Here is a 17,709-nt window from a genome sequence, read left to right on the forward strand (position 1 = left end):
TTCCTCAGTGAAAACAATGTACTGAGCAAATGTCAAATTGGATTTTTACCAAATTACCGTATGACAGACCACGTTTTCACCCTGCACACCCTAATTAACAAACAAACAAACCAAAATAAAGGCAGTCTTCTCATGCTTTGTTGATTTCAAATGTTTTTTTTTTAAACTCAATTTGGCATGAGGTTCTGCTATATAAATGGATGAAAAGCAGTGTTGGGAAAAAACATAGGCCATTATAAAAACAACAAACAACAAGTACACAAACAACAAGTGTGCGGTTCAAATTGGCAAACAACAAACACATTTCTTTCCACAGGGACATGGAGTGAGACAGGGATGCAGATTGAGCCTAAACATCAGCACCACAGGTAACTTCCACAAAGCTGTGAACAATCTGGGAGACAAGGCAAGAAGGGCCATCAAAAGGAACATACAATTTGACACACCTATTAGGATCTGGCTAAAAATACTTGAATCAGTTATAGAACCAATTGCCCTTTATTGTTGTGAGATCTGGAGTCCGCTCACCAACCAAGAATTCACAAAATAGGACTTACACCAAATTGAGACTGCATGCAGAATTCTGCAAAAATATCCTCAGTGTACTATGTAAAACACAAAATAATGCATGCAGAGCAGAATTTGGCCAGTACCCGCTAGTTATCAAAATCCATAACCTTCCATAACAAAGCCATCACCTACAGATAAATAAACCTGGAGAAGAGCCCCCTAAGCAAGCTGGTCCTGGGGCTCTCTTCGCAAACACAAACAGACACCACAGAGCCCCAGGACAGCAACACAATTAGACCCAACCAAATTGGACATAATTAACAAAACAACAGAGCAAACTAGAATGCTTTTTGGCACTAAACAGAGAGGACACAGTGGCAGAATACCTGACCACTGTGACTGGCCCAAAATTAAGGAAAGCTTTGACTATGTACAGATTCAGTAACCATAGCCTTGCTATTGAGAGAGGCCGCCGTAGGCAGACCTGGCTCTCAAGAGAAAACAGGCTATGTGCACACTGCCCACAAATGCAAGGGGAAATTGAGATGCACTTCCTAACCTCCTGGCAAATATATGACCATATTAGAGACACATATTTCCCTCAGATTACACAGGCCCACAAAGAATTCAAAAACAATTCCAATTTTCATAAACTCTTATATCTATTGGGTGAAATACCACAGTGTGCAATCACAGCAGCAATATTTTTGACTTGTTGCAACAAGAAAAAGGGAAACCAGTGAAGAACATCCACCATTGTAAATACAACTGATATTTATGTTGATTTATTTTCCCTTTTGTATTTGAACTATTTGCACATCATTACAACACTGTATATAGACATAATATGACATTTAAAATGCCTCTATTCTTTTGAAACTTTTATGAGTGTAATGTTTACTGTTCATTTTTATAGTTTATTTCACCTTTGTCTATTATCTATTTCACTTGAGAGGGAGAGCATTTAGAGAGAGAGACGGCAGAGGTGGGGATGAGAGAGAAAAAGAGATAGGTGAGTAAAAGAGAGGAGAGAGAGAGATCAGGATGAGGTCAGAGTGGATGGTGGTAGTGGTGGGGGGTGGGGGTCCATGGGGGAGGGGTTTACTTAATTCTCCATACTGGACAATAGTTATAGTGCCAATTCTGATCCAGCCATACATTCATACATTGTGCCTCTGGCCTGAGAGGATGGAAGTTCAATATTTAGCTAGATGTAGGCTAATAACTAGCTGGCTAATTGTTACCCATGAAAGGAAGCTAGGCTAGTGAGTAAGCATTTTAGCCAATTAGCCAACGATCTGGCCTTAAGGGCCATGTACCCTTATAATCTCCATCCGGAACAGCAGGAGGAGGACTGGCCACCCTTCAGAGCCTGGTTCCTCTCTAGGTTTCTTCCTAGGTTCCTGCCTTTCTAAGGAGTTGTTCCCAGCCACTGTGCTTCTACATCTGCATTGCCTGCTGTTTGGGGGTTTAGGCTGTGTTTCTGTATATGCACTTTGTGACATCTGCTGATGTAAAAATGACCTTATAAATACATCTGATTTGATTGATTCAGGACAACAAAAACTAAAAGCGTGCACTGTATGACAGAGTCATAGACCGTTTCAGCAACATGAAAGAGAGGAGGATGGCATTGGAGCTTCTCTACAAGTAGGGTGATTCAACATGTTTTTTTCTACACACACACACACACACACACACACACACACACACACACACACACACACACACACACACACACACACACACACACACACACACACACACACACACACACAGAAATCAGTGCTATGGACAGTCATATGATATTTAGATTACATAGAATTTTGGGGGGGAATCTTTTAGTTGTCACTGTATTAGACTAAACATAGCTTATTAAATTACGTTGAGATGTTGAAGTTGAAATGGTGCTGGAATAGAGGATGCAGCTCCTATTTTCTTTGCGACTTGCAGTGACTCTCCAGTGTTTTAAATCAATAGTTGTTTAGTAGCTCGAACATTTTGGAAAGATTAACTTGATTGATCATGCTGTATTAACTTGATTGACCATGCTGTATTAATTTGATTGACCATGCTGTATTAACTTGATTGACCATGCTGTATTAACTTGATTGACCATGCTGTATTAACTTGATTGACCATGCTGTATTAACTTGATTGACCATGCTGTATTAACTTGATTGACCATGCTGTATTAATTTGATTGACCATGCTGTATTAACTTGATTGACCATGCTGTATTAATTTGATTGACCATGCTGTATTAACTTGATTGACCATGCTGTATTAACTTGATTGACCATGCTGTATTAACTTGATTGACCATGCTGTATTAACTTGATTGACCATGCTGTATTAATTTGATTGACCATGCTGTATTAATTTGATTGACCATGCTGTATTAATTTGATTGACCATGCTGTATTAACTTGATTGACCATGCTGTATTAACTTGATTGACCATGCTGTATTAACTTGATTGATCATGCTGTATTAACTTGATTGACCATGCTGTATTAACTTGATTGACCATGCTGTATTAATTTGATTGACCATGCTGTATTAATTTGATTGACCATGCTGTATTAACTTGATTGACCATGCTGTATTAACTTGATTGACCATGCTGTATTAACTTGATTGACCATGCTGTATTAACTTGATTGACCATGCTGTAGGTCATGTAACTGTTAGTTACATGCAATATGCTTTGTGGACTTCACCGGACAGGTTGCTCTCCGGTTTTGTGAAGAAACAAAGGTGTGGTTGAATTTATTGTGTTGTCTTATTGTCTCGGCCTTAGGCCTATATATCACAGTAGCAAGGGACATGAACTAACAGGTTATAGAGCAAACAATGCAATTATCACAACACATACAGTAGGTTGTAATATGGCTTTTCTTTCCTGGCTTGGCTTCCCCAGTAATATTACCCATGCACCTCTACTGTCATGGCCTGCAGGCAGGAAGGTGGCTGCTGACTGACTGCCTCTATGACATGGCCTGAAGGCAGGAGGGTAGCTGATGACTGACTGCCTCTACGACATGGCCTGAAGGCAGGAGTAGCTGCTGACTGACTGTCTTTACGATATGGCCTGAAGGCAGGAGTAGCTGCTGACTGACTGTCTTTACGATATGGCCTGAAGGCAGGAGGGTGGCTGCTGACTGACTGTCTTTACGATATGGCCTGAAGGCAGGAGTAGCTGCTGACTGACTGACTCTACGATATGGCCTGCAGGCAGGAGGGTGGCTGCTGACTGACTCTACGACATGGCCTGCAGGCAGGAGGGTGGCTGCTGACTGACTGACTCTACGACATGGCCTGCAGGCAGGAGGGTGGCTGCTGACTGACTCTACGATATGGCCTGCAGGCAGGAGGGTGGCTGCTGACTGACTCTACGACATGGCCTGCAGGCAGGAGGGTGGCTGCTGACTGACTGACTCTACGACATGGCCTGCAGGTAGGAGGGTGGCTGCTGACTGACTGACTCTACGATAAGGCCTGCAGGCAGGAGGGTGGCTGCTGACTGACTCTACGACACGGCCTGCAGGCAGGAGGGTGGCTGCTGTACTGACTTCCTCCATGGCGTCATAAATACAGCTGATAGAGTGTGGGTCAGACTTAATCAAACAAGAATACTGCAGGTACCCTCCTGTGGACACACACACCTTAGGAGGCACACGCACACACACATGCACGCACACGCATGTAAAGCAAGCAGACACACAAATGAAAATAAAATGTCTCTTACCACCATGCCTGTCTTCAATAATAGATAGTGTACTGTCTGAGTGACGTCTGCAGCATGCATCAAGTTATGGTAGGGATTCTTATGTTTGCTGTAGCCCACCTCCAAGGCTTCCACAAAGGACACCAGGGCAGAGATAGGGATCTGAACAACAAACGAAAACAACAGAACTCAGCCAGTGACCCGAGGGAAATCTCTCATTCTGGCTCTTACACAGCTTGGCTTTTCTTAGCTAAAAAGTGACTTCCTCTCATCGCCTCCTGTCCTTCATTGTAGCGATCTGAAATAGTTGACCAGCCTAATGATGAGCTTCAACCATAGTGTTTTCACCAACTATTTTCCAATCAGTCAAGATGAAGGGGAGGAGGAGAGAACATCTTTATTGAAGCAATTGATTCCCTTCTCCCTGAGCAAAATTTTTTAAATGGGTATTTGTTGCTATGCCTTTATCAACACAGACTTTGATATCCTTGTGATGCAGGTCCAGATAGTCGTACAACCTCTGAGACCTTCTGATACAATGGAATTAAAATCGACTTAAAAGAACGTCACTCATCAATGCCCACAGGGGGGGTAGATAAGGGAGTGGGAGAGAATGAGATGGAGTCCGGTTCTGATCAGCTTACCTTGAAGCGATTGATGAGGTCATATCTTGTGAGCAGCTCGTAGAATATGAATTTCAACGCGTGGTCCCCACTCGCGTCATTCAGGGCAAACACGTCAAAAGACCACATGTCCACGTGCTGCGAGAGGGAGTCATTGTCAGAACAAGCATTGAAAGACTATATCAGATATGAATGTGTCTGTAAAGCAAATCATTGAGGAGGAGCAGGGAGGGAGTGTCCTATAAAAATGAAAATGGTGTGCATCTCATACATGTTATTTTCCTTTATATTGCTATATTCAAGTGTTATTTCACAATAAATGCACCTTATTGAAAGCCTGCATGACCATTTGAAAAGCATAGAGTCTAAATCAAAATACTTTAATAAGTCTCAGAGGTAAGTAGGCATGTTTTTACATCAGACGTTATTTCTAGTTTGTTTGATGATACAGTATGTTACATGAATTTAAAGCCAGGGGTTGTTAGCAGTCATAACATGAACCTCAGTAATAACGAACAAGAACAGAATCCCCATGTACAGCTAAAGGTGAGTTATTACTACGATTATTCTCTCTCTCTACCTTACTCCCCCTTTCTCTCTCCATCACTCCCCATTCTCTCTCTCTCTCTCCTTCTATCCCCCATTGCCTCTCACTCCCTCTCTTTCCATCACTCCCCATTCTCTCTCCCGCCCTCACTCCCCCATCTCTCTCTCATTCTCTATACACAACTCCCTCCCTCAATCCCTCCCTCTCTCTCTCTTTCCAACAAAGTTCTGTGGAGTTCTTCTGGCATGTCTGGTACAGGGACCATTTGAATTACAACACATTAAAGATTTAAATCTTTAAATTGGACGTTTTTGCCTGCTCTCCATCTCTGTCTCCCGCCACTGGCTTACACAGCCTGCAGGCACACTGAAAGAGAGCGATGGAGATGGAGAGAGAAAGAGAGATGGGCTGGAGCGAGCGAGAAGGGCAGAGGGAGAAAGAGAGAGAGGAACTGAGAGAGAGAGAGAGAGAGAGAGAGAGAGAGAGAGAGAGAGGAAGAAAGTGGGCTCAAAGATGACTAAGCCAAGTTGTCCAGTCTCTGTGTGAATCAACCAATGACAGGTCAGGACAGCAGGCTGAATACAGAAGGAACGGGGATTAAGTAGCCAACAGAGCTTTTCATTTCAACACTGTGTTATTTAGCAGTTTTAGAGTAGAATCAGAAGAAAATAGCTCTGTGAGATAGCTGGAAGAAATCTAATAACAGTCAAGCCAGCCAGTGAAGGATTCATAAGGTGAGGCATGATGATATCACATCATCGGTAAGGATTGTTGCCAGCCGGGGGCGGCCTGGGGCAAGAGTTTGGTCCTGGCATTTTATCCACACAAGCCCACATCACTGCACGCGCTTCCAAGTCTGTTAAAATAGGACTACAGATGTAATTGTATTTTATACCCATGTATTGATCCAACAGTAAATGTTAGTTCCAAACAAGAAAGTTGTTGGCACGGCACTCCATATCTCAAAGCCATATCAAATATCTTGGTTGTAAAATACATAGTTGCTATTGAGCTGAATATTGAGTGTTGAGAAAGAAAAATGCCTACAGGAAGCTGAGACCTTCCTCTCTCCAGCAGGGACAAGGGTACGAAGCTCCCAAAGCTGTGTTTTTCCGTCAATTGTATTTTGAAATGTTATATGATCAGAACACATCTTTCTCTCGAGCGCATGGGAGGGCGCAGGCACAGGGGCAGGGCAGAAACTTTCATTACAGGAATCATGAAGATAATGCACCAAATCATAGTTTTAGCCACCCAAAAAATAGGAAGTTTTGAATGAGGTGACAATGTAGACTTTGCTCTTTCAAAATGTATAGGCACCCTTTCATATTTCTTTTAATGATCCATGATCTTGACTGTCTGATGACAGAGTCTGAGCAGGTATTTTTGCTGATGCCACATTTGACTTTGAATGTGAGTTTGTGTGACCTCAGCTCACTCTTTCAGAAAAACAGGCCAGGCTGGCCCATTGTGGGACGGGGGCCCGGCTGTTTCCCACTGATTAGTATAACAGATACATTTTCGGGGGTGTGTGTCAATTTCGATCAGCCCACCCAACATCAAAACAATTCCAGCCCATCTGGCATTTACCAGAATTGCCAGATTGCCAATCCACCATGCTATCAGTGCATTGGTCTAAACTGTGCAGGGCTGGTCCAGTACGTTTATGACACAGAGTCCTGGTTTTCATTCTACAGGCTTTTCCTGGTTTGGTATGGATTCCGACCTCTCAAGGTTTAGGTTAACGGTTGTTGTACAGTTTTGTATAGTTATGAAATAGAAACAGTGCATGTCATGAGACAGTTTAGTTCATCTTACTGATGGGGTAGGAACAAGGTGTTGCACCCAAACCACATGTCATAATTTATGATGTGCATAATACACAACACACTATTGACCTCTAATTGACCCCTGTGCCTCTGAGCAACCGGTTAGGGTTACCCAGATGGTTAGGTGCTGTGTGTGTGTGTGTGTGTGTGTGTGTGTGTGTGTGTGTGTGTGTGTGTGTGTGTGTGTGTGTGTGTGTGTGACGATAGCAGAGAAAGAGAGAGATCTACTTTATCTTCACACCAGATTAAACAGATCAAACAAAACTCTAATTCGGTCATCTCTCTCTGCAGATGAAGAGTCATTACGTCATGAGGCATGAAAACATGGCACGCTACGCCACTATTACACAGCAATAACAACAACCCATTACATGAAAATCCCTTCTATAAGATCAGCAGTGTATTAATACCTTGTGTTCTTTTGCATGGGAATAGGTCCTGTTTTCAGTAACCAGGACACAAATGATTACTCATTACAGGACAGCCATTCAATAGTAAAAATAAATGGTATTTTTGTCAAATGCAGCTTTTACCCCCGTGTGTTCTGGCATCGGAAGAGAATGACTTGAAATGAAAGCATGCGGCCTGTATGTACTGTGATTCTACACATATCTATTCCATCATATACTGTGTATGAAATAGGGTGAAGTTGTGAATGATGTATGGTTTTATCTTGGTTGCCATGGCCTGTTTGGCGTACATCCCAGACCTGACCCTCTCTCCCCTACACCCCGTTGGACTATCTCAGACTTCACCCTGCATTGTTGGCCTATCGCCGTCCGTGCCAGGACGCGGTTCTTAATACCTTGAGCACCGTGATCACGCTGGGCGGATAGCTTAATCCCACCATGTTGGACGTCCGGCGGTACATCCTGTCAGGGAGAGATAACACACACACACACACACACACGCACACGCACACACACACGCGCGCACACACACACACACACACACACACACACACACAATGTTAGGACACCCAGAGAGCCAAGGACCACTGATTGGTGGAGGTGGATGTGGGGAGATGGCTTGTGGTATTAGCATTTCAAGGGTACGGGGAGGATGGTTCTGGGGGAGATACCTCACAACAGGGATGTGAAGGGTGACCTTCCCAATTCTTATCATCTAGGCTGGGGTTTACCCTTCTACTGTGAAACTGATACATACTGTATGCTATCAAATACACCCACCCAGGACTTGGGCAGAGATTGCTGGATGCAGACACTTTCATGTATGGTTCTTTATGATAAGGCATTCTCTACAGGACAAAATTACTTTGAAAATACTTTGATGGCTCCATTGACAGTTGGCCAAAATATGGTACTCCCATCCATTAAAGGGATACATCAGGATGTTGACAACAAGTCCCTTAATCTACTTCCCCAGAGGCAGATGAACTTGTGGTTAATGTTTGTATGACTCTGTGTCCAGTATGAAGGAAGTTAGAAGTAGTTTCGTGAGCCAATTCGAACTCGCATTAGCGCAATGACTGGAAGTCTATGGGAGCATGAGATAACCTTGGGACCCAGAAACAAATCTTAAATGCAAGCTACTTGATTTGATTATGGGGGCTGTTATTGCTGACAGTCTGTCAAGAAAGACTAACAATTAGCTGAATGTGGGATATCCTAATTCAGTATGAAATACACCGACTATAAGTATGTGGACACCCCTTCAAATCAGTGGATTTTGCTATTTCAGTCACACCTGTTGCTGACAGGTATATACAATCGAGCACACAGCCATACAATCTCCATAGACAAACATTGGCAATAGAATGGCCTTCCTGAAGAGCTCAGTGACTTTCAACGTGTCACCATCATAGGATGCCACCTTTCCAACAAGTCAGTTTGTCAAGTATCTGCCCTGCTAGAGCTGCCCGGGGACCTGTAAGTGCTGTTATTGTGAAGTGGAAACATCTGGGAGTAATAAAGGTTGAGCCGCGAAGTGTTAGGCCACACAAGCTCACAGAACGGGATCATTGAAGCGCGTAGCACGTAAAAATTCACTCAATACCGAGTTGCTTCTGTAAGCAACGTAAGCACAATAATTGTTCTTCAAGAGATGCATGAAATGGGTTTCCATGGCCGAGCAGGTGCACACAAGCCTAAGATCACCATGCGCAATGCTAAGCATCGGCTGGAGTGGTGTAAAGCTCGCCGTCATTGGACTCTGGAGCAGTGGAAACACGTTCTCTAGAGGGATGAATCATGCTTCACCATCTGGCAGTCCGATGGATGAATCTGGGTTTGGCGGATGCCAGGAGAACACTACCTGTCCGAATGCATATTACCAACTGTAAAGTTTGGTGGATGAGGAATATTGGTCTGGGGCTATAATCCATGATTCAGGCTAGGCCCCTTAGTTCCAGTGAAGGGAAATCTTAAAGCTACAGCATACAATGATATTCTAGACGATTCTGTGCTTTCAACTTTGTGGCAACAAACTTTCCTGTTTTAGCATAACATTGCCCCATGCACAAAGCGAGTTCCATACTGAAAGGGTGTTGAGATCAGTGTGGGAGAACTTGACTAGCCTGCATAGAGCCCTGACCTCAACCCCATCGAACACCTTTGGGATGAATTGGAACACAGACTGCGAGACAGGCCTAATCACCCAACATCAGTGCCCGATCTCACTAATGCTCTTGTGGCTGAATGGAAGCCCCTGCAGCAATGTTCCAACATCTAGTGGAAAGTCTTCCCAGAAGAGTGGAGAATGTTATAGCAGCAAAGGGTGGACCAATTCCATATTTTTGCCTATGATTTTGGAATGAGATGTTTGATGACTTTTGGAGATCTCGTGTATTTGTAGGATAATCAACCTCTTCACAAATACACTGAGAGTGTGTTACTGTCAGTGCTGATCACCAAGTTTAGTAAACATGCTACATGTTCGGAGGACATTGGATAACAAACTAACCTCTCAACAAATATCCCAGCCTGCACTGCGTGTACGATGCTGCGGAAGCGTGGTTTCTCTTCGGTCCGGCGCAGCATCAGACCCATCTGACGCGTGAAGGTGGAGGCCAGCCAATCACGAACCTCTGACGGCACAGAGTCCGACTGGATGTCACTGAGCTCATCCTCCGTGTCCACCAATCGCCTGCGGAGAGGGACGGACACACGCACACACATGTATGTCCAAATACACGCATGGACGCACACACACACACACGTGCACTCACACACGCACACGCACACACACACACACACACACACACACACGCACACACACACACACACACACACACACACACACACACACACACACGTGCACTCACACACGCACACACACACACACACACACACACACACACACACACACACACACACACACACACACACACACACACACACAGCAGTGCCTATGTCTTCTCATCAATAATGTTTCAATCAAGTTAAAATAACTACTTTGTTTTGGGCACTTGATAAGTTCTTCATTAAAACCCAATTCTGCTCTTTTTCTTTCTAACAAATATGTGTAGACAGAGGAGGGAGAGAGAGAGGGGAATACAGAGAGAGAGAGAGAGAGAGATTGAGATCTTACTGAAAAACCATGTGATGACATGTTAAATCATGTGAAACAATGGTTTTGGAACACTTCACGTGTGATGATATTTCAAATGAAACTTCACGTGGATATTTTTCACATGATATTTCACAGGTGATGCCCTGCATAAAAAGATAAATCATTCATTATGATGTCCCTGGAACGTCACGAGGTCGCAGTGTTTTCAACTAACATATTAGACACATGATAACATTGTTCATGTTTATTTATACTGTAATTATTATTCAACATGTCCTCATCTGGGATTTGAACTTACAACCTTCCGATCTTCCTGCCATGTTAGTGTCAATAACTCATTTCCCCTGTATTTCAACACTTTGGTCAAAAATACAAATTGCTGGAATAAGTCAATGAAATCAATGATGAGAGAATAAACCGATTAACTGAATTAGCAGTGCTGAGATGTATTATAGGTCATGAATCTGTAGGAGACTTCTGAAAATGAAAACTTTGTGGGGCATCAGAAAGATCAGCGTACCCCAAATCCAGAGATTGTGAGTTCAAATCCCAGGTGGGGTCATATTGAATGGTCAGCACTAAGTGATCATGTCAAGTGTAATCATATTGATTGAAGATGTTTACACTATTTCACCACCTACCTTAAAACCCCCATACCATTTCATCACTTCTTATCCAATAAACACATGTGAAATGTTTCACATGTGAAATTGCATTTTCACATCTTTTAAATGAGAGTTCTCATGTTAACACCACCTTTTCGCATGTGAGGGGAATAACATGTTTGAAATATTTCATGTGTGAAAATTATAATTTTCATATGTGAAAACCTAAATCTCACATGTGGAATTTAATTTTTATGTGAAAAAGCTTCATGTGAAAATTGAATTAGCCTTTCACCTTTCACATGAAAAACATTCACATGTGAAAATCCAACTTGAAGTTTTACATGTGAAAATGTGAAAATGTTATCAAATGTGTAGTTTCATGGTATCACTTGTTGAAAACGTGGGTCCTCATGTTGTCACATGTACTTCACATCAGATCATGTTGTTACATGTACTTCACATCAGATCATGTTTTCACATGTACTTCACATCAGATCATGTTTTCACGCGCTCAATGTTTTCATATCTGTAGTTTCATGTTATCACTTGTTGCTTTTACATGTTGTCACTTTTTGACATTCATTTCACCTAAGATCACATGTAACATTCATGTGGTTTTTCCACAAGGGAGAGAGAAAGAGCAGGAGGGCAAGAGAGAGATGGAGAGAGAGAAGGAGAATGAGAACATAACATTCAATAGGACAGAACCTTTTGAGAAATAACTCGGCTCACACAGAATATGTCAGATACTGTATGTAATGTGTATAGTGGCGTTGACCAATCTACTGGACAGTCGTGCCAATGATAAGATATCCATACCGTGTCTCCTCAATGTACACAGACTCCAGGACTGAGGCTGCATACTCCAAGTTCTTCTTGAGGTCGACGACGGACGCCTCTCCTCGCTCCAACTGTTTCACCAAGCATCGCAACCTGGAGAAAAGCAACAAAAAAACACATCTCATGAGTTTTGATGCTTCAACAGTTGCAGGCACCAAAAGTTTGATTGTGCCACCGTATTGGCAGAACAATTGCCGTAATGCGTGTGTTTTTACGCATGTCCTATTAAGCGTGGCTTATTTTTCAGAATTAAGTGGACTTGTTACATCACACACTACCCTGAAAAGGAGCAATAGCATACATTAATTCCACTGTCCCGTGGCTGTATACTGAAACTACACATGCCATGATGACTACATTTAAAAAAAAACTGTTGTCCTGAATGTAAACAGGCATATGTGGATCATAATCCTATTTGGTTATGGTAAAGGTAGACAGAGATCTACATTTAGACAGTCACCTGGTACACCTCCATGTTACACCCACCAATGGCACAGAGACAGCAGCTTCATTACTAGCCCTGCGCTAACTATGTTTGTAATATATTAACAAAACATGATTAAACAATGAATTAACGTGTTTGACATCTTACTGAGGAGGGATGTGAAGGTTCGAGTAACTGGTAGATGAACATTATTTGGTCAAGTTAAATGAATAAGGAAGGATGCTAGGTTAACTAAGGAGAGAGGAAGCTATTCAGCTGTGTATTCATGCATGCCACACTGTTGGCTGGACATGCAGTATGACACACACACACACACACACACACAGATCTAACAGCCAATAGAGGCCTGCTAGCCAAAGCCCACTCTGCCAGAGTCTAAATCCCAGCAATCACAATCCCCTTAAAGAGCCAGCCCAGTCTGCCCTAATACAACATGCCACAGCTGCTTTCAAATGGCACAAATGCCCAAGTCACAGTCCATTTGTAGAGACATGTAGGTTTTGTAAAAGGAGAACTCAGGCTAGGATTCAATCCAACACAGATTAACACCCTGGACACAGCAATAGACTTTTAAAAACAATTTCCCCAACATTCACGAGATCACGTTCACTGTAAATGCTGAGGATGTCAGTTCAAGCTGAAATCACCATTAACCATCAACCATAGCGTAAAGGTATTGTTTTCTGCATTTTTTAAAATCCTGGTCTCTTTCCAACAACTCCTAACCCTGGTGTGCTGGCTGAACTAAGATATTTGATACGCAAGTCAATAATATAGGGAAACTAAGGAGAATAGAGCAGGGGTATTTCATGCTTTTTAAAAGAGCAAAAATCCCATGTAATCAGAACGCCCAGCCAAGAACACCCATGTCAGAGGATACTGATCACCTCATCAAAACAGCATCGCAACTATCATACGATTACACAGTTGGATGATTGACAGATTGTTGTTATGGTGACAGGGGTCTACACTGTCATCGCTACAGTCCACAGGCCCTCTGAGATTATTTCTCATCCTCTTGGACGACACAGGCTTGTGAACTGGCACACAGACAAGGGAAAACACTAGCAAGACACACATACACACGCTTACGCACACACATACACAAACACACACCAGCTGACATGCAAGAAAAAAAATTGCCTGGATAAAGCAAAAACTCAATTGGAACTACAAAGAGCAAACAGCGATAATCGTGCTGCAAACAGAGCCCAGTAAACAGCAGCTCAGGTGTAAAGCAGAGAGCTGATTGGTATTTACAGCAGGAGCATCTGGGAAAGCAGTATGTGACACTATAATAACTCTTCCTAGCTAGACTAAAGATTAGCTCCCGCTAATGACTCTCACCTCTACACACCTCTGCTTGATTATTGCACTGACTGTGTGTGTGTGTGTGTGTGTGTGTGTGTGTGTGTGTGTGTGTGTGTGTGTGTGTGTGTGTGTGTGTGTGTGTGTGTGTGTGTGTGTGTGTGTGTGTGCGTGCGTGCGTGTGCGCGTGTGTCTGAATGCATAACTGTGTTGTGTCTCTATTTCTTCATGCGAAATGTGATTGTGAATACGGGTGAGACTTTTTAAATGCATGCTGTACTGTCTGTGCAGTTTTTAGGTGTGTGTTTGTACTGTATGTGAGTGTGTACAGGCTAGTCTCATGGACGTATAACGTGAATGTCTGGCAACCGAAAGGTTGTGTGTTCAAATCTCATCACAGGCAACTTAAGCTAATTAGCACCTTTGCAACTACTTACTACTTTTGAGTTACTTTGCAACTACTTAGCATGTTAGCTAACCTTTCTCCTAACCCTAATCTTAACCTCAACTCTAACCTTAACCCTAACGTTAGATTTAGCCACCTAGCCGCCTAGCTAACGTTGGCCACAACAAATTGTAATTCGTAACATATCATAGCTATTGCAAATTCGTAACATATTGCACAAATTACGTTTCATAATATATCATACGAGTTGTAATGTGTAATATATCACATGAAAATTAATACATAGCATAGCAAACTTAACATATTATTACTAATTTGAGTGGCCCAGATGTTTTATCTGAGTCCAGGTCCCCTGAGTCCCCTGAGTCCAGGTTGGTGTGTATCTGTGCTTTGTTGACAGCCGGTCTGTTGACGTCGTCAATGTCACTAGTTTGTAGTCACACCTTCATCATAAGTATGACACAATGTCACAAGTGTAAAGGTTTATATGTCAGCTCTGGTGATGAAGGCAGAATTTGTGTTTGAGTGTGCATGTTTAGGCTCTAATGTGTGAGTGTGAGTGCATCCGAGTGTAATTGTAGGTAAACGTGTCTGTGTGTAAATGCATGACTAATATGTGAGCACATGAGCACAATGTGTGTTTTAAGTGTGTCTGTGTATGTCTGTGTGTGTTTGTTAGGGAGTGTGGGGGCCACACATGGGGACAGGTTTGACCCAATTCTTCCCACAGCTGCTTGGGCCACACAAGGTACAAACAGACAGGGGAGAGAGATGAAGGGTGAAATCACAAATGGACTACTCCATGGATTTAACTGTGTTGTTATTCACTTCTCCTTCTGCCATTACAGGAGAAGAGACCAAGAGGAATATTTCAACCTAGAATTCCTAGTCATTACATTCCTATTTGATCGAGGGGTAGATAAGGTTAGCTCTTGTGGCAGAATAATCCGTAAGGTCACAGTAATTTGGTATGATAAACTTTTGAGCAAATAAGGCACATATCTATCTATCACCTGTCAGCAGAGGGCGGCAGAGACCGTTCTAGATTCATTAACGACACGCAGGTGTGTCCTATTTACTCATGATTTTCCTGCTAAAAGCAGTGTGCTTTCTGTTGTCCTTTGCAGAAGTTTGAATTGTTTACTGTGTGTGGTTGTTAACCGAGGGAGACTTAGTGTTTGTTGTTTTGCCAGTGTTACTGTGATCCTTCTGCTACCGTTTCTCAGTAAAGTATTATGTTTATCCTTAACCACTGATTCCTCGTCTGGTCTCTTCTCTGCACTTGGGTCCAACCTCACCATGTCACAATATCTAGATGAAAATACATCACTGTTCTGTAGAAAAACACTGGGTCAAGTTCATAATAGGTTGACTGAACAACCTACTGTTAGAGAACCTGACACCCAGACACAGTCGTTTGAATCCATTTTACCGCCGGTGATTGGAGAACATAGCAACAGAAACAATGACACCATAGACTCTCCAGTTCTTTCTTAGTAACATGAAACAGTCTGCCTATCAAAGAACTCACACACCTCAACAAAATGCTTTTCACTAGTCCTCATATTTATATACTCTCCTTTACCCTGGTGAAATAAGTTAATAATAAAATTCACCCACACAAAGGAAAAAGGACATGGTGTTCTAATGATGATATTGAAATCAGCCAAGCGTCAAAAACCTGCCTTTCCCTCTCTATCTCCCAGAGGATTCCCATCTGCTCTCTAGCAGACAAACACATAATCAATGAGTCATGTCAATGTCATCCCATTAAATGATTACAGTTTACCAGAGGCCTCTCTGATTGGGAAAGATAAGAGGGAAAATTAGATGGAAAAGGCAACAGGCGATAACTACAGAGGAACCTGCAACTGAACAATAACATGACCTTTCAATAGTGAGAAGGGTTATCATGTGAATATGAATTCATCCTATATTATTGTACCTCATCACTAGTCATAGACACCTGTTCTGGGTAATATGGATGTGTTTCAAATGGCACTCTATTCCTTTCAGCCAGATCACCCGTGATCCAAGGCGATATACGACATTCGTCAGGGTCCAAAACCGGCCACTAGGGGCATCTGTGAGCGCTATTATCATCAAGTAGGGTTGCGGCTTCCTAGGGAGTTGTGGATGGTGATCGCAAATAGGCGTAAGCCGCAAGCTATGGCTCAGAGGGTTGTTTTAATTTTTGTTCTGTAAACCGCGAGCTCTGGCTCCGAGGATTGCGTGTTCAATCCCAGTGCTAGGCAGTCATTTTTATTTGGATTGTTTGAACCCTATCCCAAACCTTAACCCTTACCTTAACCATTCAGAATGAATGCATAAACTTACTGTTTTAACCCTATCCTAAACCTTAACCCTTACCTTAACCATTCAGAATGAATGCATAAACTTACTGTTTTAACCCTATCCTAAACCTTAACCCTTACCTTAACCATTCAGAATGAATGCATAAACTTACTGTTTTAACCCTATCCTAAACCTTAACCCTTACCTTAACCATTCAGAATGAATGCATAAACTTACTGTTTTAACCCTATCCTAAACCTTAACCCTTACCTTAACCATTCAGAATGAATGCATAAACTTACTGTTTTAACCCTATCCCAAACCTTAACCCTTACCTTAACCATTCAGAATGAATGCATAAACTTACTGTTTTAACCCTATCCTAAACCTTAACCCTTACCTTAACCATTCAGAATGAATGCATAAACTTACTGTTTGAACCCTATCCTAAACCTTAACCCTTACCTTAACCATTCAGAATGAATGCATAAACTTACTGTTTTAACCCTATCCTAAACCTTAACCCTTACCTTAACCATTCAGAATGAATGCATAAACTTAATGTTTTAACCCTATCCTAAACCTTAACCCTTACCTTAACCATTCAGAATGAATGCCTAAACTTACTGTTTTAACCCTATCCTAAACCTTAACCCTTACCTTAACCATTCAGAATGAATGCCTAAACTTAATGTTTTAACCCTATCCTAAACCTTAACCCTTACCTTAACCATTCAGAATGAATGCATAAACTTACTGTTTTAACCCTATCCCAAACCTTAACCCTTACCTTAACCATTCAGAATGAATGCATAAACTTACTGTTTTAACCCTATCCTAAACCTTAACCCTTACCTTAACCATTCAGAATGAATGCATAAACTTAATGTTTTAACCCTATCCTAAACCTTAACCCTTACCTTAACCATTCAGAATGAATGCCTAAACTTACTGTTTTAACCCTATCCTAAACCTTAACCCTTACCTTAACCATTCAGAATGAATGCCTAAACTTAATGTTTTAACCCTATCCTAAA

At 42.2% G+C, this 17,709-nt stretch overlaps 1 protein-coding gene across 6 annotated transcripts in view; it reads right to left on the reverse strand.

Annotated features, from left to right (window-relative positions):
• Nucleotides 1–17,709, reverse strand: part of pde1ca (phosphodiesterase 1C, calmodulin-dependent a) — a 156,965-nt gene that overhangs the window by 38,581 nt on the left and 100,675 nt on the right. For all 6 annotated transcript variants that reach the window (XM_029626638.2, XM_029626636.2, XM_029626635.2 and 3 more), the window contains 5 exons: nucleotides 12,198–12,311; nucleotides 10,162–10,344; nucleotides 8,045–8,111; nucleotides 4,885–5,001; nucleotides 4,262–4,402 (listed from right to left, as the gene is read on the reverse strand). In XM_029626638.2, the coding sequence (XP_029482498.1) occupies nucleotides 4,262–4,402; nucleotides 4,885–5,001; nucleotides 8,045–8,111; nucleotides 10,162–10,344; nucleotides 12,198–12,311 (622 nt within the window). The remainder of the gene's footprint in view (nucleotides 1–4,261; nucleotides 4,403–4,884; nucleotides 5,002–8,044; nucleotides 8,112–10,161; nucleotides 10,345–12,197; nucleotides 12,312–17,709) is intronic.

This window comes from Oncorhynchus nerka, linkage group LG22, assembly GCF_034236695.1.
Source record: "Oncorhynchus nerka isolate Pitt River linkage group LG22, Oner_Uvic_2.0, whole genome shotgun sequence".
Classification (NCBI taxonomy): domain Eukaryota; kingdom Metazoa; phylum Chordata; class Actinopteri; order Salmoniformes; family Salmonidae; genus Oncorhynchus; species Oncorhynchus nerka.